Below are 26,154 nucleotides of genomic sequence, written 5' to 3' on the forward strand. Positions count from 1 at the left end.
GATTATTGTTCGGGTAGTCATTTTTAAACAGTTTGGTCACTTGGTGATACGAATCTGCTGATAGATTTATTATGAAGACAAAATCACGCAACAATAGGCGTTAAGCTTCGCGTGGTGGTTTGAACCACGCAAAGTATAACCATTCAAAGTTATTTCGTTCACCGTCTATGCTGATGACGACCAATTGAGTTAGAGGAATGAAATTGAGAATTTCGTGGCGTGTTTATTTTCAGAATTGAATACATTGAGAGAAGCAATCGTGCATGTTGATACGCGTTCGAGACGACGAAAGTAAAATAAACTTTAGCTGAACGTTCGCAAGAACATGAAGTAAGAAAACGATGTTTTCAAAATCTGAAACAAGGAAATCATGTATTACTTTATATCATTCTTAATGACAAAGTCAATATTTACTTTTTAGACTCTTGTAGAATACTATCGGCCACAGTTCCAGCTACCCATTTCCGATCTTATCGTCTCGTTCTATTGCAAGGAATCACCATTTGATGACAGTTAGAGAAAATCTGTATCTGTGAGAGAGAGCACTGTATTTCTCTGAGATTCAGAGAAATACAGTGCTTATCTGTCCCACGCGAATAAACATAGTTTACTACCATTAGGTTACAGATTAACATGTATTCTGACGACCTCATAAAGGAAACTGGAAGGCGCTGGATACAGGCCGCTATTAACCGGTCATTAAGGAAATCATTGGGGGAGGATGTTCAGCAGTGGACGTCCTGTGGCGAAATGATGATGGTGATCTATTCCCCGAAGGGACTATCGCTTTAACTGACTGCTATTGTAAGTCGAGTTGCTGGTGCTTGAAGAGTTCTCCAATACATACGGAGGCCATGGTAGTGACGCCGACCGTGACGATGCCCATGGGCTTGAGGCGGATGGGCTCCTGCACGTTGTAGAGCAGGAACAGCACCGTCCGCCGGTTGCTCGTGTCCATGCACTCCCACGGCATGCTGTACACCGCGTCCTTAAGGGTTTCGCTCTGAAATATCACCGTCGTGACTCATGACGTCGTCAACATCTTGATTTCGTTTACTTAATTGCGCCTTTTAGTGTCGAGACTTCTAAACCGTGGTAACTGAACAAAATTACTGATTCAGACGAAGAAACTTGCATAAAATTTTTGCTCAAACATTCTTGCCGCCTTGCCTCAAGTTTTTACTACTACACACTAGTAGTTTCAGATTTCGTTTAATTATAATTTGGTTTAAATGATTAAAATAAAGGTTACATAAATTACCGTCAAATTTTAATAAAACTTGGTTAATTTACCAAGAAATGGCCGAAAAAGTCTGAAAAAGCCTCTCGATTGTATAAATTTTAATATCTATCTTATTAATATTGAATAAGAATTTAACCTGAGTGCCAAGAAGTTCCACAATGACTGAAAGCTGAACCAAAAGTTGGTTTAGAGTTACTGTCAAGGCTGCATATCGTCCGATCGATTCAGGGTCCTGTAAAAGTTATATTATAAATAAATAATCCAAAAAATCTTTAGGAGGAAGGTTTCTTAGAAAATTTTTCTTAAAAAATATTAACTTTACCATTTTTGAACATTCCAAAAGTAGAATACAACCGCTGACTTGATGAAACATGTAGTAGACGCACAACATTGGCCCGAATGCGTCCGATGCTTGAGTCATGAAACTGGAATCATATTAACACAACAAACAATAATAACAAGTAAGTAATGTTAAATAAGTAGTTTTAATTTTTTCAACAGAAGACGTTCTGCGGATAAGAATAGTACATGATAATAATAAAGGTGCTTACTGCATTATGTGCCTGTGATGATCGATGATATCCTTAAGCATTGCACGAACTCTTTGGTTTTCCTCTTTAGTATAGCTCATTTCATCTACAGGCCGGCCGCGGGTTGCTCGCAACTCAGCAGGCGTGGGGAACGTCCTCAAATCGTGGTCCAGGATCTTCAGATGCCCCCACACGTGGAATACGATCACTGACAAGGCCAGGTCGAACCCGCAGAAAGCCAGGAGACAGTCGTAAGACAGGATCAAATTGACAATAGCTATCACAATATACCCCACCAAGTCCGTGTGGTAGTTGAAGGGCAGAGAGTAGTTTATGGAGTGCTCGAACTGGCGGTCGGGAGGCATCTCCTCATTGAACATGCCGTGCCGCACGTTGTTGACGAATGGCATCACGTTGAACAGGAGCACCCCGAAAAAGGTTTCAGCGTGGATCGCTACCACAAAAACTGCACAGATCTTGTAAATGTATTGATATATCTGAAATTGGAAATGATTAGTATTGTACAAAATACTATTTGTCGGAAAAAGAGTTGGTACAAGTAGGTTAATGAAATGAAATACTTTACGTGTTCAGAATATTCCGTCTTATGCCTGTGGTGAAAGAGATGCACTTCAAGAACAAACTCCTTGATCGCTTGCCGATATGACTTAAACCAGAAAATTGTAATTCTTTGCTGAAAAAGCATCCCACAAAAGATACATTAACATGCTGCTAAAAATGCTGTGGTCGACAACATTTCAAGTTTAACTTTTTTAATTTACAAGAACAAAAGAGAGTTCAATAATTTTTTTGTATTGTTATCAATATTAGTCTCACCAAGCCGACCACATTCAACGAGACAGTCACGTACGTATTCCCCATTTCGAAAAAGCTGAGTTTGTTGATATGTGTCTTCACGTAGATAAGGCCGGTCACCAGCACGATCGCCCATTCCACGAAGAGGTAGAAAGTTCCTCTCAGGGGTAGAGGCTTGACGTCCTCGCCCAGCAGCTTGTATGGCCAGGAGCTGATCAGGTGGAGAAGGTTCCTGAGCATCTTCATATAGCGGAGGTCCATGGGCTGGCGGGCGTTGCTGTGAACGCAAATGTGCACCGTTCCGTGACAGTTAAATCTGGTGCTGATTCGTCGATCTCGATGCCTTTATTAATCTTAATAAAGGCCTATGTAGTTAGCATTTTTCTGCCTATAATGTCTAATGCCATTTTTGTAAGTAAATAGCGACTTACCAGAAGTAGGTCTTTAATAGGTACACGTTTTCTTTTTTTTAAAGCTTTTAAAGATACTTTTAAGTTTTAGAGCTTTCCTTTACATTATTATTGTAGCTCCAACGCCATTCACTTATATTGACTTATTTGTATGCCAGTCAAAGTAGATTGAAAGGAAAATAAGTGCAGACTTAACTCCCAGATGAAGTGAACCTCATTCCCTAAACATAACACAGCAGTGTGTGTATAGTCGGCGACCAAGGATCCTCAAGCCTCGAGGGAATCGGCGCCCTCCTGGCCTACATCGGACCCCTGACCCGGCGTACTCGAGGGCTAAACTAATAAATAAGTCATTTTACGTGTACACGTTCACGTGTAATCGATTTACTTACAATTTTAATAGTTTGGAAGTTCCTACGTAGTTAGAATGGATTGATTTTGAATGTGTCAACTCGTGTGATTTGTTTGAACATAACTTTTAAAAATTAAGTTAAACTGAAAATGGTTCAAACGCTCGTGAGATTGTCTACGAATCCAATAGCAGTTTCACTAACAATGTACTATTTTGAACTATGTTTTCATTTTGTTATTTGCTTGAGTTAACTACGGATAAAAATTGGGCTTTTGTCTAATACTTACATATCATCTTGATTTTCAATTTTAAACATTTCTCACATTCGATCACACTCTTTATTTTTTTAATTCTTCTTGCACCTTGAATAGGCTAATACTGCTGTTTAATCAAACAGATAATACGAATATTTTTTTATCCTTTAAAATATACTTACCAATAATTAAGACTTAATGTGATGTTAATTAGATATTAATTATGCGTTGCAGTTAACACGAAGGTTAGGTATACGTTAGTGAAGAGTAATTAAAATACCTAAGCTTTAAACATTTTCTTTAGTATAAAAATGTTAAATATTTGTTGTTTAACTTAATTCACAAAGATTTAAAAAAATAAAATAAAGAATGTGTACGAAAATTACATGATGCTCGAGAGATTAGAGATATCTACGAAGCTGATTTAAAATAGATACTTATTAACATAAATAAAAGTTTTTTCAGATGGTTAAAGATATAAGATTAAAGATCAGAAAAGGCTTGCGAATGCTTGTTACTTTCATTTATTACACTACATAATTATAATTAACATAGAAATAATCTCTTCGCAGAGTGTAATACAACCTTTTCAGTCTTCATATTAAAACCTTTGAACATAAAACCTTTAAATATAAGGTGTTATTTTTTATACTGATCATACTTTACCAACGCATCTAATAAAATCATACAAATACAACCCAAGTGTTTTTAAAAAAAAAAATCAGGCTAGTTTTCGAGGAAAACGACAAAGAATGTTTCGAAAAAAATAAAAAATAAATCATCCTTTGAGCGCGGTGAGTATTCGTTTACGCACTAGCGTCTTTCCATTCTATACATAGCCAGAACGCAAGGGTGTGAAACTAATCGAGTATAGTTTGGATGTGACTTTTTTTACTAAGCTCCTCCAAACTATACACGACCAGTACGCATACGCTGCGTACTGCTCGCGTATACTTTGTAGTGACTTAGGTCAATTGTCTTACTCCAAAATATACATCGTCAGTACGCATACGGACTAATCATGTATGTATTGTAATAAGTTCGCGATAACAATGTATACGCGAGTACTTAGTTGCATGCTCGTCATTTTGACTTATTTACCTCTCTTTCTATTACATATTAATTCATAACTGCGTGTCTACTTTAAACATTGAATCAATTTCGACACGTGCTATTGTTTTGATAAAAAGCTTTTTGGTGTTTCATATTCTGCCATAGAAAAGATATTTGTTTTGGGGCTGAATAACTCTTAAATTAAGAATTATGTATGTCAAAATGATTTTTGTTCTTGAGATAAAAGCTTAGAAATAAAAATAAATATCCCTGGACATTTTACACTGCGCTTCAAGTCCCAAACTAAGCAAAGCTTGTACTATGGGTACTAGATAACGGATATAAACATACTTAAATACTTTTTTTGTAAATACATACTTATTATACATAGAAGACACCCAGTCCAATACAAACAAATATCAAAATAATATGTTCATGCACACAAATTAATGTTTGTACTGTGCGGGAATCGAACCCGCTACCTCCGGAACAGTTATCCGTTTCGAACCACTACACCGAACGGTCGACAATTTTAGTTAATAATGCACGTTTAACTTTCTTCATTCACTCTCACTAATAAATAATTGTTATTTAATTTGAAATCAACCTAATCAATTTAATTTCAGAAACCACTTACATTAGTGTTATAAATCTAGATTTATTATAATAATATGTAGATTCAGTAAAATAATAATATTTTATGTAATAATTAATGAATTTAAAAATGGCATCACCGTACGTGATCTACATAGGTAGTTCTTATTTCTAATCTCGAGGACAAAGCACGAGCATAATATCTAATAAATGTAATAATTTTAAATATAATTCCATATTTTATTAAATCAAATAAACTAAACACACTCTAGTCAACTGTAAGTGGTGTAGTATAGTTTGGAGCGAAGACGGAATCCATCCACCATACAAACTATACACGATCAGTACGCAAAATTCGTGTATAGTTTGTAGTGACCGACTTACAAAGAGACACTCCAAAATATACACGAGCAGTTTCCTATGGGTGCGTTCTGGCCATGTATAGAACGGAAAGACGCTACGCACTATCGTAGTAGCCGGCCGAGGGCAACGACCGCTGCCACGTGCCGCGCCGCGTGAGTCGGCCATATTGATATCGCTGCCAGTCGCTCCGCGCCCACAGCCCGCGCCGAGCCGCCGATCGGCATGCGGGAGCGCAACAACATAAACAATCGTCCCAGTCAGTCCAATGTTGTGCCCAAACGTATTGCAGTGTGTGTGTGCGAGTTATTACAATGCCGCGCTTGATAAATAACAAAACGCAGGTGAAATTATGTTTCGGGCACACTAACTGGCCGACGATCGTGGCTAGATTAGACAGTGCAAGACAGTGTTTACGTGAACAAGCGTGAACATTCAACAAAGGCTTGACATTCAAAATGTATTGTGATTAGTGTAATAATAACCTAGGAACTTTAAATAACAACATTCAAAATAGGTAAATGTGTGAATAAGTAAAATCAATGAATCTAAAGTGTGATGGCAAATCATAATTTAGGAATTAAAACCAGGAAAATTGATCAGTGAGTTTTATTTACAACACCTATTCATATTCAATATTAGGGTGCATTTCCACTGACGCGAAGCGAAGTAGTAATAGGTATGTACCTATCAATTTTTTATTACGTCTCTAAATAAATTGCGTAGGCATTACGAAACCGTAGATATTGAATTCCAATTTCTATCCTTTTTTAAATTTCTAGTTTAACGCGGATGATTCGCCTCGGTTCGTTGGAAAAGTCCCCCGCTATTACACTAATGAAAATACACTTATTTACCTACTTATGTGGCTAGATTTTGTTTCTCCCAGCGCGTAGTACCTATTAACATGACGTAACATCGTACATACTCACGAGTGATAATTTTTGGTAACGTAGGTTTAGTGTAATCTAACCTTTATGTGTGTGAACGTTGAATGAACGCGCGCGGCCATTGTTCGTACTCGTATGAATGAAATGAGTAAAGAAAGAGAGAGAGGCAGTGAGTGAAGACAGGATGGTTGTAAAAATAATATCTTTTTTTTGTTAGGAAAAGTAAAAACAAAAACTAGCCTGAATTTTTTTTAAAAACACTTGGGTTGTATTTGTATGATTTTATTAGATGCGTTGGTAAAGTATGATCAGTATAAAAAATAACACCTTATATATTGTATTTTAAGTAACAACACTAGTATTAGCATAAGGCTTTGTTCTCAGAACACAATAACAGCCTGAAAAAAGGTCACCTTTTATAATACGCGTGGAGCAATGGCAATAATTAAAAGCAATTATCTTTTTATTAGCTTTACTAAAATTTAATTTTTAAGCCATGAAACAAAAATATAATTTTGTGAATGTTTTTGTTCGTTTGGATAGTAACTACAATCTAAAATGTCCTTATTTACTTTGTATTGGTACTGTTTCAATAATATTATGGGCGGGTTACAGTTTTTTGAAAGGTCACACAAATGTTTAAAGAAGTAGTTCTATTCTAAGACCCGAAATATTGAATTTTTACCAATATCAGATTTTACAGGGTCCATAATTGAATCTTACTTTACCAATAACACCTTTTGTAAACATTATGGAAGCAATAAACTATTGAGTATTGAGTATTTATTATTAACCACTCTCCACTGTCAGCACTCCCGTTTCTCCAAAAATATGGCAATAAACAGCAAAATATAAGTAAATAGCGATTTAATTAAAAGATAGATGATTAAAACTTTAATGCAAATCTTAGGTGAATGTTCGCAATAGCATGAAGTAGGAGAATGATGTCTTTATAATCTGAAACAGAAAACATCACTTGTAACGTTGATTTTAACGTAGCAACTAGGTATAAAGGCAATGAAAGCTCTTTGGAACGATTAATGGTATGGGGAAGAGAAGGTCAACATTTTGCGGCCGATCACACACTAGATGGACATATCTCATTAGATGGCTCCGAAGTGTTCTAACAAATGTAGACCCGGCGGCTCATCGAGATAGGCATCTGTGGTATTTAATTCAGATGTAATAGTAATACTAATAAAATACACCGTGTTACTTTGCATTCTTGCCATATTCACAGAGATTAAAGTAGGTAACAATACCTATTATTTAAGATAAACAAGAGACTCCCATAAAGAAAGTACACTAAGATTTTAGTAAATTTGGTTTTTCAGTACAAATTGGAATTAACCAATTTTGTCTCGCACGTTCTACAGGTGCAAGTGGAATAAACCTAGTGGGCGTGGCCTAGTTCTTAATTTTATGGCTCTGGGTACCAGCCTTTTTATCCAGTCATAATAACTATTTTAAAATACTCTTCAGTTGATTTCAGATTTTCCTTTCTACTTTACGGGCTTAGGACCGTCAAAAATACGTAATAATTAATAGGGTTTCAATTAATTTACAACATTGTACCCTATTTTTACAAATTAATAAATTAAGTATGAAATGAAATCACCTTATTCACAATTAATTATTTATTTATAAGTTACTACTTACAAAGTTTACGTACTGCGAAGCAAGTGTTCAAAGTGTCATCCGTTCTGATGAAGGCACAGTCTAGCACGGCGAAGCGTAGGTTTTTCGCTTTAGTTTTCGCAACACATAAACGTTTTGTATCACAGTTTCACTAAAACAATCCTTTCATGTAACGCGTTTACACTGTTTATCTCTTCTGCGCATACCAGTCGTTTCAAGTCACTCCAAAAATCCATTGGTGTCAGGTCCGAGGATCGTGGTGGCCAAGCTACTGGACCCCTCGTCCAATCCACTGTTCACCAACACCAAACGTATTATTCGCGCACTTGACGTCCTTATTGTGGGGGAGCACCATCCTGCTGGTAGTAGAGCATTTGGTGTAACGCTAAGGGTACGTCATCAAGCATTTCGTCTAAGACGTCTTGCAGACACTCCAAGCACCATTTTGATTAAATTATTCGTTGTTTGAATACACTTCAGTCATTTTTGTATTATTTATAACGTGATTTGTGTTTGATGGATTTTTCAGTTTTTTACAAGTGTCAAAAAAACATTTTAAAGACAATAGACATTTAAAAATACAATTATTTTTTTACGGATTTGTGTTCAGTATCAGTAATATAGTAACCTCTGTAAATATGGCAAGAATGCAAAGTAACACCCTGTATAATAAGCAATACTTATGTAAAACATCTTACAATTGTTTATTATCCTGAAAAAAGAAAACAGTAAGTGCTATTTTTAATTCAAAACATGTTCAAATGTGTAATTTGATATTATGCAGACGATGGTAGGTACACGTGTCGTAGTGGCACGAACAGAGAGTGATAGAGTAATTTATCAAAATCTGCAATCAACATTATCTGAAAATCGTTGACCACGACTACCCTACCCCGCCAAGAATGTAACCTCTAACAAGAATTAAGTTTTGTACCTACAGTTTAACAAGTAGAAGTCAATCACAACACACACACAACCTTCTATATCTTTACGCTGCGTTTTTTTTTAAAGATTATTAGCAATTTGTTTTGCCCAAATTACTAATAGTCCCGTTAGCCCCTCGTGGTAAGCTAAATAAGCTTGTGTTTACGAGTGGGCTCACCACAATAGTCGAGCGGCGGTGGGATTCGTACCCGCGTTCCTCGGATCTCGTGTCGGCCACTCCGACCCCTTCACCGTTCGGCTATCGTGGCTATACAGTGTGAGTCACGTTAAAGTGTACATGTTGTGATAGGGATAGAGACATGCAATTTTTGGTTTTACAAAGGGAATACGATAGAGAATAATACACAACAATAAAAACCACCTGTTATAGGGGCATTTTTTGGAGAAATTTATCAAATAACCAAAAAAACACGAATTTTTAAGCAGATTTTTTTCAAAAAGTATCCTTTTGTTATTACTTGTTGGCATTTTTTGTGTATTGTATGTATTTTTTTAGTATTACCTGTTATTTAGCATTATTACTGTTTTTATTTTATCAGGATATACCGCTTAGTTTAAAAGTTATTACGTTTTCTTTACAATAAGTAATTGGAAGAAAAAAAATTATATAAAAAATAAAAAATAAATCTCAAAAATTGTTTTGACCACTTTTTTGTCGATAAAAATAGGTCTAGTTTCATCTATTTTCATATGTACACTTTAACGTGACTCACACTGTATAAGGCTTTGCCTGAAGAAAAATTTAGTGAGCGTAAATTGAAATACACACGGTGGCCATCGTCTGCACGCCGATGGAGACGATGCCCATGGGCTTGAGGCGGATGGGCTCCTGCACGTTATGCAGCAGGAACAGCACCGTCCGCCGGTTGCTCGTGTCCATGCACTCCCATGGCATGCTGTACACCGCGTCCTTTAGGGTCTCGCTCTGAAATTGCATACACTGCTAAAGAAATTGGGTAGATTATTCAGACAGCTAAATCCAATTCAGAAAACAAAAGAGTATAATAATAAATAAATACTCTTTATTGCACACCACATAAAAAGAACAGAAAGAAAAGGAACACATTTGTTGGCTGTAATATAAAGACAGCATGCAGGATATGGGGCAACTTCTTCAGTGAAAACTGCAGCTTGGGACCGACACAGTATTGGTACGTAAATACTAGCAATGGCGATAGCCGCAGCAACATATTGAGTTGATTGACGACACGAAAATTTAAATAAATGGAGATCACAGCTCACCTGAGTACCAAGAAGTTCCACAATTACCGAAACCTGGATCAAAAGTTGGAATAGAGCTACTGTCAATCCAGCGTACCTTCCCAAAGATTCTGGGTCCTGAACAGTAAAATATGTTATTATACATTTATACTTTGCGCTTTCCTACTATCACAATGCGCCCTTATTTTAATTCATGTCGATTTATGAGGTCCAAATGAAACTTACCAAGCTTGAACATTCGAGTAGGAGAATACAACCGCTGACTTGATGAAACACGTAGTATAAGCACAGCGTCGGTCCAAATGCCTCGGATGTTTTAGTCATGAAACTAAAAAAATCACAGATAAACTTTAACTATTGTAGTTTTTGCACTAACAGTAATACTAAATAAGTACACTGACTTATTTGCATTATGCACACAATATTTTAGTTTGGGTCTGTAACTTGTTGTGGTGACAAAAGCGAGAAGTATAAGGCTAAATAATTCTGATAAGCTTTTATTTATTCTAGGACACTAACCGCATTATCATTCCATGATACTCGATGATGTCCCTAAGCATAGCTGCAGCTTTCATATTTTCTTCCTTAGTATACATTAGATCATTTCCAGGCTCTCCAGGCTGGTGGCCGCGCATCTGCACCGGCGTCGGGAAGGTTCTCAAACGATGGTCGAGGATTTTCAAGTGTCCCCAGATGTGGAACACGATGACAGCTATACAAACGTCAACGCTGCAGAAAAACATGCCGCAGTCATAGCTGCAGATTATATTGATCAGCGTCATGACAATGTACCCGATCAAGTTGGTGTAGCAGTCGACGTACGGCAGGGAGTAGTTGATGGAATGCTCGAACACCTTGCCGGCCGGCAGCTCCTGATTGAACATGCCCTTCTTGTAGTTATTGAGGAAGGGCATTAAGTTGAACCGAAATACTCCTATTGTTATTTCTACAGCGACGAAAGCAACAAAGATTGAGCAGAGTCTGTTTATACGTTGATACACCTGGAATTAAAATAGCGATTTATCATAAAAATTCACGTACGATAAATGATGAATAAATAATACCATTTAATTTACATTTTCAGTATACTTCGTTTTATGTCTGAAGTAGAACAAATGTGTTTTCAAAACAAATTCCGTTATTACTTCCCGAAATGACTTGAACCAGGCGATAGTCACTCTTTGCTGCAAGAAAAATGTAAGATAGGTAAAACATGATTATAAGGTAAATAAAGCCTGCAATAATGCTGTAGTCTCGTCTGTAATAGCCCCAACAACTATAGGCTAAATTCAACCCAGGGTAAAGAAAAGGAACAAACATGCACGATTTGTTACCCAAAGATGAACTATCACCATCGATATTCCTATCACTAGAAGAATTGCAATTAAAAAACAACTAATTGTCAACAATAGTTTATCCCTATGTTATATCAACGACTTTATATACACTGTTTGTGAGGTTCTCATAACAAAATAAGTGAGTATATAACCATCTCCACACTCAGTCACTTTCAGTTCTTTAGGTTATTCGTCCTTACCGTAGCGACTACGCTCAGAAAGATAGTCAAGTACGTCTGCCCAATTTCCAAGAAGGGGACCACCTTGTAGTGGCTCCGGACGTAGAACAGGCCGCCGATGCCGACGCCAGCGCCCTCTATGAACAAGTAGCGCGAGTCTCGGAAGCGCACGGGCTGGCTGTCACGCAGCTGCTGGTGCGGCCAGGAGTCGATCATACGCAGCATCAGCCGGACGAACTTCATGTAGCGCAGGTCCATGGGATGCCGCGCGTTTCTGCAGTTGTGAGACAATCCAATGTTTGTGGAAGTCTGGATGTCGCATTTTTTTAAAAGAATGTTAGCAATTTGTATTGTATTAAAGCCCGGTCTGCGAGCACGTAGAATTTTGTCCAATGACCCCAAGCTACCCATCCTTATCGCTCGCGCGTAATTATATTGCTGTCGCGACTGTGCGACGGGCGCCCGCAGTGAGTGTGCGAGACCAGACTATACTAATAGTCCCGTTAATCCCTCGTACTAATCGAAATATGCTTGCGTTACGAGTGGGTTCACCGCAATAGTTCAAACCCTTATAGGAATGGTAGTTCCGTGCTATAACTATCAAATTACCTAATTGTGAAGTAGATATAGGTACAAATACAATGTAGGTACTTACATATCGTTTTCATTTGCAATCTTAAACATTTTTATGAATTCTTTTTGTTTCTTTGACAAATAATACGCTTCACTTTATGAAACGAAAGTCATAAAGGCAGCAAAGAGTGTTCTCCTTCTATAATAACGCAGGTATGCGTTTAATTAAGTCTCGTCACACAGCAATATTAAAAAGTGATTCCCTTCACAGGCTGTCATAAATTTTGATAAATAGGTATAGCATTGACTACGACACAGTCCAATTGTATTGTTGAAAAAATACATCTTTTTCATTTAAAAAAGTGAAATGTTCTGGATTCGATTCACGTTTCTTCAAGTAAGTAGGTATTTGTACAATAACTTCTTTTTTTCTAAATGCATGCCAACATTGCCAACAGCCAAGTCCGATGGAATTATAACGCTCATGCGGCTCATCAGGCCTCACAATAAGGTTGTGATTTCCTTGTTACAAACAAACACGACGTGATAGAAAAATGCTGTGTTCGAAGAACTATTTGAATTTTTAGTCTTGATTTAGATTCATAGTACAGCCACGTTACATAATATGGGCCTAAATAGGTGTTGTTTGCGGTCCGGGCTTGTTGGCAACCGGGAACAAATAGCCGGGGTAAGCCGGGCAAAGGCAACTACTGAATACATTAATGACATGATGAATGCCGCCTCCTCGGGCTGAATACATTTTGTTTACTCGTTGAGCAGTTTCAGCCTACGCGAGTTTTGATCATTTAGTATGTTGGTTTTCCTTTTGGCAAAGAACAAAACATGAATTCAATTACAGACTCTATTTACATTTACAGCCTTATTCCCGCACAAGATACACGTGCCGTGAAAGTTTCAGGAAAATCGCGAAAAACTGAAGATAAAGAAAAGTGGATAATAAATAATAATAAACGACATTTTTGTATTCTGCTTTGTTTCATAAAATTCGTTTACTGAATCAGAAAATGGTTTTATAAGTTATAAAGTATTTAGAAATGTCTTGTCAATGTCTTATAGAAATTGGGTAAACAATGATTCATTACAACGATAGTACCTACTACCCAGTAAAACTCGTAAGACGATGGTCACTACTCAAATAGAAATGTAGACCCATAAACTTATTCAGAAATACTTTATGACTTAATGTTCTCCGTTTAAATATTAAGATGGAGCTATAACGCCTTAAAAGGTCGGCCAGAAAGTGTTCGCCAAACACTCGGGGCGCAGGGTAATTTGCCGCGCGCCCGACCGGCCAAAGGTGGGGTAAGCAAAAATTTTAGTCTCCCTACGACAAAAATTCTTGAAAGATGAAAGGACATCATCCATTTTGGACCAAAAATCAAAAGTGCCGGCCAAAAAATAAAAGTGCTGTATTCTGATAGAATACGTCCGCCTTAGCATTTATTACTATGGCACCAAAGCTGTAGCACCACTGTGCATCGTAGTATTTGAGTTCTAAAAATATATGAAACGACTGACTTTGATCTCAAATACTACGACGCACAGTGGTGCTACAGCTTTGGTGTCATAGTAACAAACGCTAAGGCAGACGTATTCTGTCAGAATACAGCACTTTTTTTTTTATTGGCCGACATTTTTGATTTTGAACAAAAAATGTATGAATCGTCGATGAATTTTAGATCTCAAATACTCGACGCATAGTGGTGCTACAGCTTTGGTGCCATAGTAACAAATGCTAAGGCAGACGTATTCTGTCAGAATACAGCACTTTTTTTGTTGGCCGGCACTTTTGATTTTGGACCAAAAATATATGAAACGTGGATGATGTCCTTTCGCCTTATTATATGTCCATCTTTCACTAGTTTGATGATGATGGAATACGTTGTTTTAAAACAATGAAATTGATACTGTTCTCTGAGCACAAGGTTCACCATAAAACATCCTAAATTTTTTGTTCACACACAACACCATTCTAGGATGGTGAAGTGATCTAAATGCCAGTTCACTAACTAAAAACTATAGTGTATAAACCTTGATTTATATGCATAGTCCTTTAAATAAACCCGTACTTTGTTCGGGGCAAGGTTTACTCGTAATATGAGCACGGTGTAGCTTTGCTATACGTCAACTCCCATGGGGCCTGGGATTGCGTGTCGCATGGCACGCGGCGCGCGATATCTGGGAGCGAGCTTAATGCTTTTGTAAGCTGTACTGATTACTAAAGGTTCAGCCAAACCAACGCGATCAGCCGGCGTGCAGCGATGCTGATTCTGATCGCCATCGCTGCACTCCGGCTGATCGCGTTGGTTTGGCTGAACCTTAACAGTGTTCCGTGCTTAAGCCGCGAGCCGCCTTCGCATCTTACTAAGATGGCTCATAAACTCTGATACGGCAGTTACACCTTACACGATTATAGCTAGTTTCAATGCAGATCAAAGAAATCCTCGCCCTGTACGCAGCGAACCCCGCCATTTATAATTCAAAAGTTAATTAAGATCGATTCACACGGTATGTCGAATTGATTGACAGCTATTGGGTCGTCGTAGCAAGTAATAAGCATGATTTCATTATTAATGTTGTATAGTGGGGCAGGCTTATGACCCTAGAATCAATCAAATATACGTATGCGTGGCGTACATGGCGTGTATGTAATGTTATCATTTGAATAACTCTTCATCTAACTGGGTTTGAAAGCTAAATTATTCTCTAGTGGAGTCCCATAAACTAGCTGATCAATATTAAATAATAGGCACCAAGCAAACATAAATATAATTTACAAATGGTTTTTGCCTGACTAAAGGGCAAACTCAGGTCCAGTTCTAAGTATCAAAAAATAAACTTCTCACTTTCAACGGCCGGCTCTTCTCCCCGAGGACGGCCGGAAATGACAGCCTCCTGCTAATTATTCTAATTATTTCTTGTGGGGCGTTTCATTAATTCGCCCCATTTCTACATTTACAAAGATTGAAACATATTATAGTTGAGGGAACATTCTTTCTTACTTTACAGATAACGCTTAAAAGCCATTTTACCTTGATTTTTCTAATGAACTAGTTGATTTTAATGTTGATAAATAACTGTTAGTTATGATCTAAGCCTTAGGAATTGAAACTTGATTTTAATTCTGACTTAAACTATTAATTAAAAGTCCAGCAGTTACGAATATATGTAGGTATGTGCTTAGCTGAGCTCTGACTGTGTGTCACTCGGTATCGCGAGGAGCGATGAAATGGATAAAAACGCAAATGAGAGGAAGCTTTTCCGTACTTTAAAACATTTTCTTTGAAGATGCTTTTATTACACACACATAGGTATTTATGTTTTTAGAAAATATCTCCGTCTGAAACGTGACTTGAGTCACATATTTTTTGATTACGGATTGGTACAAATTTAATAAAAACGCAGCGATGATATGAATATGAATTTCATAGTCTCTACGAAGTCCTAACATTACATTATTACATACAACTTAATAATATTAGAATGTAAGACATTTCAGTTGAGCAATATCATATTTTCTTGATTATAATATCTTCAAACGGACGAATGAATTGAATTATTATTATTTGGTTTAGTCTTAGACTTTAACTTGCCATGTATTCTTATTTTATTTTAATCAATGTAATTTTAAAATAACAACAACTGTTTATCTGTCCATTTTTATTAACATAATTGGTCTTCCGTGCCGTTTTTCTTACAGTAACATGGTGCAGTAAAGTGCTTTTTTGCATAACCGCATTAATGCTGTTCAGCTATACGTTTCTATAGCTATAAACAAATTCAACCCTACAAAAAGCTCTTCACTATTACCCCAAATCTACGGTGAAGTACGTCTGCTAGCAGCCCGTCGGATGGGCTTCCTTATTTTATTACCGCCTTCCTGCCGCCCGCGCCCGCGCCCCGTGGCGTAACTTAGGGCGGAAGCACACACCATGTTATTATTGATGTGTTTTGTAAGATTTATTGTAGTTTCCAGTTTATTTATTGCTCGCTTCAATCAACTTGATTGTCCTACAAAAAATCAAGACATAAAGACGTGTACTATGTCTGTGACTACAGTTTTTACAATCTACGAAAGAGGAATGGTCGATGAATATTCAAGATGAATCAATGACATTCAAGTTCAAGTTCCTTCCCAACCCGTTGCTAGCCTGAAAAATGTAGATCTTAAGCCCGTTTTCACCATTAATCAGTAATTTTTAAGTGACCCTTAAAATTAGGGATTGATGGCGGGTTATTCCTCCATTTGCCTCTGGTAAATCAGATAGATTTTTCTTGGTGCGCCGCGGAGATGACGAAGTTTAAGTTATATAAGTAGGTACACGTAGTTGCAAAGAACAAAAAATGCTAATACTATAAGTGTTAAAAATGTAGATATTTGTTGTTTCCCCAGTGTACGCGCGCCCTGCTGGGCAAACACTGCCAGTGTGGCCGCGGCCGCGTTCCAGGCTGTTAGCTTTTAATTTACTTTGCGGTCTACAACATCCACGTCTTGGGGAGTACGATGAAGTGATGTATGGGGAATGCATGCACATTAACGTTTTTAGGGTACCGTGGTAAAACAACAAGGAATCGACCGTCTGACCGTAGCTTAACTCGGATACTCTTGCTAAGTAAAACGGTTATTTTGCTGACCAATTTCTACAAACTTGGGAAGTAAAATGATTTATGTAAGTTTTTTTGTGTAACTATGTTAACTACATAATATTTTTTTAAGCATGCAAGCGACTTTAATATCACAGTATTTTTACAGGCGATGTCTAAGATGGCGTTGACCAAATAAGTTGAAACTGGGTGTCAGATGGCAAGACGAACTAAAATACCACACCTATCTAAAACAAGGCTAGGTGGTGACCCTAAAGAGGTGATTGAATCGCTTTCGAAAATTTCTAATTCGAAAACACGATTGATTTCTCTAATGATGGGTTCGGCTTCTGCAGAACCCTGCATCGTTCATGGCTTAACATGTACTTAGCCAGTTTTTATGATGGAAATCACTGAAGTCGGCCTAGATTCGAATATAACGGGAAATAGGGAGGTTGAGTTTTGAGGGAGGCATTATACCAGCCCCGTGTCTAGTTCCAAACACGTGTTGGAAAATGCTTTCTTAATCGATGCTCTAGTTTTAGTAAATAAAACTAGACTCCAATAAAAACAGCACATAATATTTCACCATATCCGTATCATAACAAGTTACTTAGTGGCTCTGAGGAGCGCGATGACGCCATACTTGAAAAAATATTACAATAACATACTTAAGGGCGAAAACACAGACATATTGATATTAGAATGTTGGTTGGTAGGCTATAAGAAAATAGCCACTTCGTAAGAAATCGCCAGCACTACGAAGTCGAGAGCTGCAACTTGAACCAGTGAACGTTACGTCAGTATATTTTGTAACAGTACTCATACGTTAGTAACTTTCTTACACGCTAAAGTGCGCATTCAATATAATTTCTATTGACGTTCATAAGTGCCACTTGTGGTCTAAACTGAATAAATATTTTTTGATTTTGATTTTGATTTTGATTTAATGGGATCCTATAAAATAAAACCGCCTTGCTCTATGCTAACTAAGCGGCTAACCTCATTATCGCCGAAAGGATAAAGAATTGATGGTAATTTGACGTGCGAGCAGGCATTAGGCCGCTCTATTTCAGGCAAGTGTAATCCGGTTTGCCCACGCGCCGCGTACGGCTTCTTTGGGCGGGCGGGAGATGTGCCGCCGTGGTCTGTGCTTAGGGACAGAATTTTCTGAAATGTAGTTTTTCAAGTGCTGGTTCATAAGGGCATTAGACACATTTTACAGTAGTAAAATATATTTTTAACGATTAAATGTTTTTAACTACATATTTACTTAGCTGTAGCTCAAATTCAAATTCTTTATTGCTCCAATTAAATTTATTAAACTTTTATCACTACTACGTTTAAACATTTGCAAAAAAACAATTTTCAATAAACAATGTTTGTTTATTAAGTATATTGAACATTAATAATGCTCGTTTCTCGAAGACGATATCGAAGTTGAAATAAATAGCAATGCCAAGAACTTCATTGCCTATATTTTGTCCACAATAATCATTTTCACTGTCATCTTACCTATATCAGAAAAGTATTCGCTTACCACATAAAACATGACGAAATTGAACAAGCAATTCCCAGGGAGCGTCTCAAATATCACGAATTCGTAACACAAACATGCTTACATGAAAATCTTATTTTCCTACTTCCGCGAAACGGTGTTAGCGATGCGCAAACTGTTTTTGCCCAGTGTCTTATTGCATTCATTGTACATTTACTGGTTTCGGCGCTTTACCTTATTCTGATTGACAAGAACCCTGCCCTGTGGGTCTAGACAAAGTGCAAATTATAATCGCAAACCAGTCGAAAAGTGGTCGAAAAGCCCCTTTTTTGTATGTAGTTTTGACGGATTCGATTTTCGATTCGATCAAAAAGTGCGTTTTGTCTAAGAGGGCTGCTCTTGACATTTTTAAGAGATACAGGCAAGTGTGCTAACAAAAAATCTTATCTAACTAAAATGACAAGTTTGTGCTTGAATCACAAGAATGGCACAAAAATGACACACTTGTAAACTTACTTTCTATATCTATAAAATCGAAAGGTCACCGATTGACTGACTCACTCATCACGAAATCTCAGAAAGGACAAGTACGAGAAGTCTCAAATTTTGCATGGGGGTTCCTTTTAAACGTAGGCGCTCACTAAAACGGGATTTAGCAAAATTCAACCCCTATGGGGGTAAAACAATGTGATCAATAATGTATGAAAGAATATAGTAAGCGGGTGTAGATAGAACAGTGTCGAAAGGAAGAGACCATGTGAAACTACCTCTTTTACAACGGCGTCCCAAAATAGGTACTTCACTATTTGTGCCTATTTCCAAAAAACTGATCTTGTTTTGCGCAGTGCCTTTTACAGGCAACCTCGCCGCCGGTCCCAGGCGGAGTAACGGACTCTGCAGTTAGACCTTTTCACGTCAGTCTGGGCCATAAACGCTCCAATTGTAGCCTCGGAGGACTGATCGTTGTCGCAACTGTAAAGGGCCGTGGTCGGTCAGGTGTATGTTGTTTAGGATTAAACAAGATAAAAATATAAGCAGATTTAGGTATAATCGAAAATATTGGATAAATTCATTAATTCAATTCATCTTTGGTATCTTGGTCTTAGCCTACCGATATTGTAAATAATAATCGCTTATTAGGGTAATGGCAATTGTGTTGAGTGGCTAAAGCCATATTATAGCTAAGCCGTGCTTGAACCTGGTTTATCGGCACAATTGTTTTTCTTAAGAGAGTTTCATTAATTAGATTGAATTAGTAATCGATTTCTTAAGTAATTGAAAAGAAACTACTACTGTTTGCAATCAGCGTTTTTCGCTCCAACTTCCTTTTATTGAAGTATCTCGAGATATTTAATTATCTAGCTATACTTACTGAGAATTAATTAACTAGTAACTAAATTAAGTTTCCTAACTAATAAATTACAATACTAATGTCGTAATTTATCTTAACATCATATTACTTTCACCACATGGGGGTGTTTATATTGCCTCTCGTTTGTGTTTAGTGGAATTAAGCAAACGAAATCCCAAAAAAATACCGCAACGGGATCTAGATCAACACGACAGTACGAGGAGTGCGGCGGCGGCCGTGCCAAGTGCCAAGTGCCACGAGCCAAGAGCAGGGCGAGACAAAGGCTTGGCAATTAACTGGGTGCGTTGGCGGGCCTTGAGTCTGCCGCGCCGCTAGGCAGATTTGTGAACCAACATAGTACGCATGCAAAGCAATAAACTTTCCTTGGCCAATTTTGGATTATGATATCCTATAAGTAGAACATGTGCCTGAAAAGTTTGGTGGTTATACTAAAAGTAGAGTTACTTTCAGTTTCTCTGTGTACCTACGCAATAATACTTGGGAAGTAGGTTTGTACTATTAACAAATTAATACTAATACATAGCACAGTGACAAAATAAATATAGTGTCGTTTCCCAAAAGAAGCTATCTACTTAAAACCAAGACTATTCGGAGGGGTTCGACGGCCGCGCGACCTCGATCCGGTTAAAAGCAAGAGGTCTTACTCTGCAAACAGATTTGGATAACTTCGACTCCAACCCTCTCTACCATTAACTGGAAGATGTTGCCATGTGTGAGAGAGATGGACATAGTTGTTAATATAGAATTGGTTTTGTAGAGTACACCCGCTTGGGGCGCATGCATCTTGGCGGTCACTTTGCCGCGCTGCGCCTGAAATAAATAGGATCCAATGTTCGGGGCCGACGTTTTATGTTTAACATTTTGGCGGTGAAATTAATTGTAATTTGAAATTTTATAACAGTTTTAGGCAGGTTTACGACGTTTTTGCTCGTAAAAAAAGGTGATTGGTTAAATAAGAGACTCGGGATGACATAAATTTAAAAATTTACAATTGAGTATACAAACAGTGGCGTTTGCAATTGTTACTTTCGGAAAAAAACACACAATATTATATTTTCCGAAAGTACAATATTATTACTACAACTTTTTTATAGATTTTTATATTCATAACAACTTTGCGCAACAATAAAATGTATAAAAAAATTATATTTTTCCAATTAAAATAATGGGGACACATCAAAATAAACTGTATTTCACTCAAATGCAGTCCCCCGCAGGACCTCGGTTGGGCCCGCCGCATGAATTTTCATTAACTTAAATTATAATGTATTCTTTCTATTTTTGGGCTGGCTTTGGTGACAGAATCCAGAGTGGGGTGCGTTATTTATTAAAATTTAAATTCTATTCTTAAAAATGTGTTCATTGTTCTCTTTGTCCGCAAGCTTAAATATTATGTTTATTTAGGCTTTATATGTAGATTTTGTTAATACATTATTAGATTATAAGATTTGGAAGGCATCAGTCGAATTAGTGTGAAGTAGTTCAATGCTTTCATTATCATTACTTGCCTGCTGTTATCATCGATACCATAATATCTAGTTTAGTGGAAGTGGTTATAGAAAAAGTACAAAGTAAGAGTTTGAAGCATGTATGTTTTAGCCACGAAGCTCGTAGTATTTCGTAGTTGCTACGAATTTTGCTACGAGCTACGAGATCTTTAAGGGTTATGTAAGCGTAATTGAAATATACTTTACTAAAATTATGTGTAGGTATGTCAATTTGCATAATTCTATTTAAAGTACCAAATAAATGTTTTTCCTTTCTTTCTAAAACTAAACAAAAACTAAATAAAACAATCATTGAGCATTCCATTGTTTCACGTAGACGTTGAGAATTGTATTCATGAGCTATAAAGTAAGAAAAATAAAGATTTCCTTACAAAATATTGTCCCGTAAACAGTTACTGTTGTTTATACCAAAAATCGTGAACTGCTGCAATAAATATCAAAGCACGATCAAGATTGTGCCCGACACGCCGCCCTTCCCTAAAGCTCGATTCGGCATCGGAAAAACGACGTTTCAAATATGTACGAACCAGTCTGCTTTGGAAACAGTGACTGATTTGTCTGCCTTGTAAAATAATTTCGACGTTAGCCACTCTTACTAACTTATCCTTTACTATTGGCATAAGACAGAGTGAGAGAAAGTCGAGTAGAGTAAGTAGATTATCAAAGTCGTTTTTAGTACAGCCCATGTTTACTCAAGCAAGTGGATTGTAGAGCGGTCAAACATTGCCCGATTTTGTCACGCCCATGTCGCGGTACTCGCGTGTCGCTCTTGAATTTTGTAGTAGATATTAACTGAAGTCGTATGTCAAATTATGTGTGTATAAATGTGGGACGTGTAAACGACTCAGAAGTGCTTTGTATTAAGTAAACTGGTGTAACAATCTAATTCACACAATACTCATGAAACAAAGTCTTGACAAGAGAATTTTCTTGTCATTTCATGCCCGCATTCCCATAATAGATCTCATAGGTTGTGCGCTTGTTCGACAAAGCCGAAGAGACAAATAAGCGTCGCGGCCTCTTCAGGGCCTTATTACGGCCTTTGTTCGCTGAGGCATTAATATTCATTCCCAAGACGCGGCTTATCATTAAACAATTTGACTTAATAACTCTTTATTTATTCAGTGGAGAGAAACAATGCCTCGTGATTCCCTCTCGCGGTCCTAAGTAACATTAAGCTTCGACTCTTCGTCGCTTGCCTCTCTAACTGACGTAATTGACATTTTTTTCGAAACTGAGTTATCTACACCATCTTAATCAATTTTGAAAGACGAATCGATCTGTATAATCGCCTGAAAATTTTGCAAAATGTCAGTTACGTCAGTTAGAGAGGCAAGCGACGTCTTGTGGAGCTCTTGGCGACTTAGTAACTTATTCAAAGAATTTTCTTACAAATTCTATAATCTCGGTGAAGATACATTTTGATGGTTTTATTCTAATTTCAATTGAAATTCGCAGAGGAATCGAAAATGTCTTTTCACTGCTAATTACGTAAGCACTTGTCAGTTAGGGATAAACTAATTTCATCTATTTTCCGCTGTCAACCAAGCTTCTAATGTTATGCCGGTCTCGTCTGTAGGACTACCAAAAGGCGAAATATGTATGCCCACGGCCTCCGTTTTGTTCCTTAAATATTAAAAAGGAGGGATCTGCCTTTTAAACTCATTTGGAACGGCTGCTTTGAATATGAAAACATCGATTAGCTTTATGTATTGTGAGATGACTTTTCTTATTTTAATTTTCTTTGGACCATTTTATAAAAAATATGAGAGCATATTATGAGATTCCATGCACTCTAGCCTTCTAGGGTGTGGTCGTGTATGATGTGGGAGGATCTCATACGATCTAATCCAATACCTACTATAGGTACAGACTACATTAACTAAAAGCAACATTTATAATCGAGTTAAAACATTGAGTATACTGAACTAACTTTCTAAGTACGTGTTTATTTAAATAAAACACTTGATTCATGCGTAAAGTTAGATGGAATGTTCTCGAAGTTTTCTTGGGAGTGTCTGTAATGGTAAGCGGAGTGCGCTTCCACACACAATCTTCCGTCATCCTCCGCCATGTGGCTCTTGCACGGCGCATGTGCCCCGCGTTGACGCGTTATGCTCGTAAATTCGTAAATTAGCAAGAAGCCGCGCTCGCTCGGCGCTCGGCGCTCGGCGCGCAGCTCGCTCGTCGATAAGGACATCATTCCGCAGTCCGCATTGTTATTCATCCGGCGACCTCCTTTGTGACGTTTTAGGAGCATGCAATGCCGCATCTCACGTCCCACTCCGATACACACAACCCCACGTCCACCCGACAGGGACGGGAATACCGATGCGTGAGGTTTGCGCCATGAGCTCGTGCCCGAGTCCTGACTGCCGTCTCGCTGGTGAGGCAGCGTTTCAGTGAGAGCAATAAGGACGGACGATGCAGCGCAACAGTTGTCGCACGTACTATCGATCGCTGGTTGAAGCCACGTGCGGCGACGGCGTTCCCTCCTTAAACCGTTTCCTTGAAATTGAATTTCCCATTTGTTCCTTGTGCATTGCTGATTTTACTCTCCAAAGTTGGGACACAATATTAAGTAAAGTGTCGATGTATGTGCAAAAGGATGTAGCGAGTGGCCGAAGGCGTAGTGGTAGCAATTATTGCTTCATTTCTTTTCCGTTGCGCTCGCTCGTAAAATAAAAGAGAATGAAATGCTTCCCTGCTCCCGCCGCAATAGCAACAGATATAAGGACGTAATTGAATTGCTGCTTCATCAATGAGGCGCCGTAACCGCGTAATCCCAATCCCAACTAATATTATAAATGCGAAAGTAACTCTGTCTGTCTGTCTGTCTGTCTGTCTGTCTGTTACGCTTTCCCGCTTAAACCTCGCAACCGATTTTGATGAAATTTGGCATAGAGATAGTTTGAGTCCCGGGAAAGAACATAGGATAGTTTTTATCCCGGTTTTTGAAACAGGGACGCGCGCGATAAAGTTTTTCTGTGACAGACAAAATTCCACGCGGGCGAAGCCGCGGGCGGAAAGCTAGTAAAACAATATGTACTGGCGACTAATTGATATGTCTGTCGAGTCGATGGTTACTCTTACTTTCCAAGGGGTTCGTATCGGTTGCTTAAATAAAGACCCTCCTCTTTGTCTGATTTTATCAACGATTAAAACTCCGGTTCCCGATAATTATTGAAAATTGTTGTCAATAATGTATAGGTTGATAATTACTCGTATGGTTGATTATGTTTACATCTACGCTTGAATATGCTCTATAATAAAACTTTCGGGTACTTTTTGGCAGTGTGTAAATGATGTTAAATCTTATTGATTTTAAGTCTTTTGCCGATATAACAACTAACAAACAAACAACAACAATAAAACCCATTGCTGCCTAAAATTATATCATTTTTAACGTTGAAGAATGAAGTTCCTTGTGGAAGTTCCCTGCTGATGCAGTATAAGTGCAGAGCTCCGCAGCGGCCGGCCGGGTCAAGGCTGCTCCCAGATGGGTGCTCGCTATCGAAGCTGTGGGTTGCCTTTGTTCTAGGATTTTTAATAGTTTTTAGATGCGACAATGACTATTTACTTACATATACTTCTCATAAATAAATAAATGGAATATTCAACTTAAAAAAAGAAACTAAATAAGCATGCATTTGACCCTTCTATTTCTTCTTCGGCTCGTTCTTTGTAGTTGACAGAAACACTTTTAACTTAAGAGACTAAAGATAATTTTTTTCTGTGCCAATTAGCAATTTACCAATTACTAACATCATAATGCTTCCTTACTTGCTTTCTTTTTCAGTTGAACCCAGTTTCTGTCTGCTACCTATACACTAAAATATTATTATGATGCAAATAAACAAACAATTTAAGTAGGTACGTAACATTATATTATATCCACAAAGTCACGACAAAGTGATCGCTTAGCAACACCGTTTTCAGGGCGGTAGAGTTCCTTTGTTTCGTATATAACCTGTTTTTACTTTAGCAATTATTACTGTAACCTCTCTAGCTCTTAGCTGAAAAAGTTAGTAGAATTAATTTGTAAATTCCATATTAATACAAGACTGAAGTATGCCGCGGGGAATCTGCCTCGCCTGGAAACATCTTTGGTGTTCCATTAATGGTACACATCACCAGACAAGGTGTAGATCTGAAGTGAACCTTATGCGTGGTATATTTAATAATCAAAAAGGGTTATCTAGTTTTACTGACGGTACAGTCAATATTGGAGCGAGACCGACGAATTCAACTTGGAACGGTAATGCTGAAAGTTAAGTTGGGTACATAGACGTTTATGTTTGTACGTTTATTTAGCATTCGAGTTTATATACGGAGTAGAATATTTGATGTTCTCTTATTTAAGTTAAGAATTTATTTATAAAAGTATTATTTTATTTGAAGTTGAACTAAATAGATAAAATATAAAATGTTTGTCTAAAGATAGAGAAAGATAAATATAAAGAGATTGATTTGGGTATGGAATATTTGATAGATAATTATTGTAGTCGTCGTGGACTCATGTTATAGTGTCACTCGATTATCCGTAAGTGGACTTTTAAAAACAAAAGTTACTCTGTGCAATATTTTTGAGAATTGCAACTATTACAGCGAAAGTAATTGCACCTTAATAACCTTACCAAAAGATCAATCAAATTCTACGAATACGCAGTAAAGTTTGCGACTGCTCTGAAATAGGGCACTATTTGGTTCACTATTTTTTGCGGGCCAGTTAACTCAGGGGCTTCAAGGTCGCCTCGGGCGCCCTCGGCTGTCGCT

General features: G+C 37.6%; 1 protein-coding gene across 1 annotated transcript; it reads right to left on the reverse strand.

The window, feature by feature from the left end:
* Nucleotides 1-208: 208 nt before the first annotated feature.
* LOC135076003 (uncharacterized) lies at nucleotides 209-12,500 on the reverse strand. The gene is made up of 16 exons (XM_063970449.1): nucleotides 12,478-12,500; nucleotides 11,844-12,096; nucleotides 11,383-11,490; nucleotides 10,826-11,307; nucleotides 10,532-10,634; nucleotides 10,328-10,423; nucleotides 9,855-10,010; nucleotides 7,420-7,459; nucleotides 3,639-3,669; nucleotides 2,611-2,866; nucleotides 2,360-2,467; nucleotides 1,795-2,270; nucleotides 1,566-1,668; nucleotides 1,380-1,475; nucleotides 848-1,003; nucleotides 209-354 (listed from the first exon to the last, which is right to left on the reverse strand). The coding sequence occupies exons 2-16, from the start codon at nucleotides 12,078-12,080 to the stop codon at nucleotides 304-306; spliced, it is 2,499 nt and encodes an 832-aa protein (XP_063826519.1). The 5' UTR covers nucleotides 12,081-12,096; nucleotides 12,478-12,500; the 3' UTR covers nucleotides 209-303.
* Between the last annotated feature and the right edge of the window lie 13,654 nt (nucleotides 12,501-26,154).

Source organism: Ostrinia nubilalis, chromosome 11 (genome assembly GCF_963855985.1).
Source record: "Ostrinia nubilalis chromosome 11, ilOstNubi1.1, whole genome shotgun sequence".
Taxonomy (NCBI): domain Eukaryota; kingdom Metazoa; phylum Arthropoda; class Insecta; order Lepidoptera; family Crambidae; genus Ostrinia; species Ostrinia nubilalis.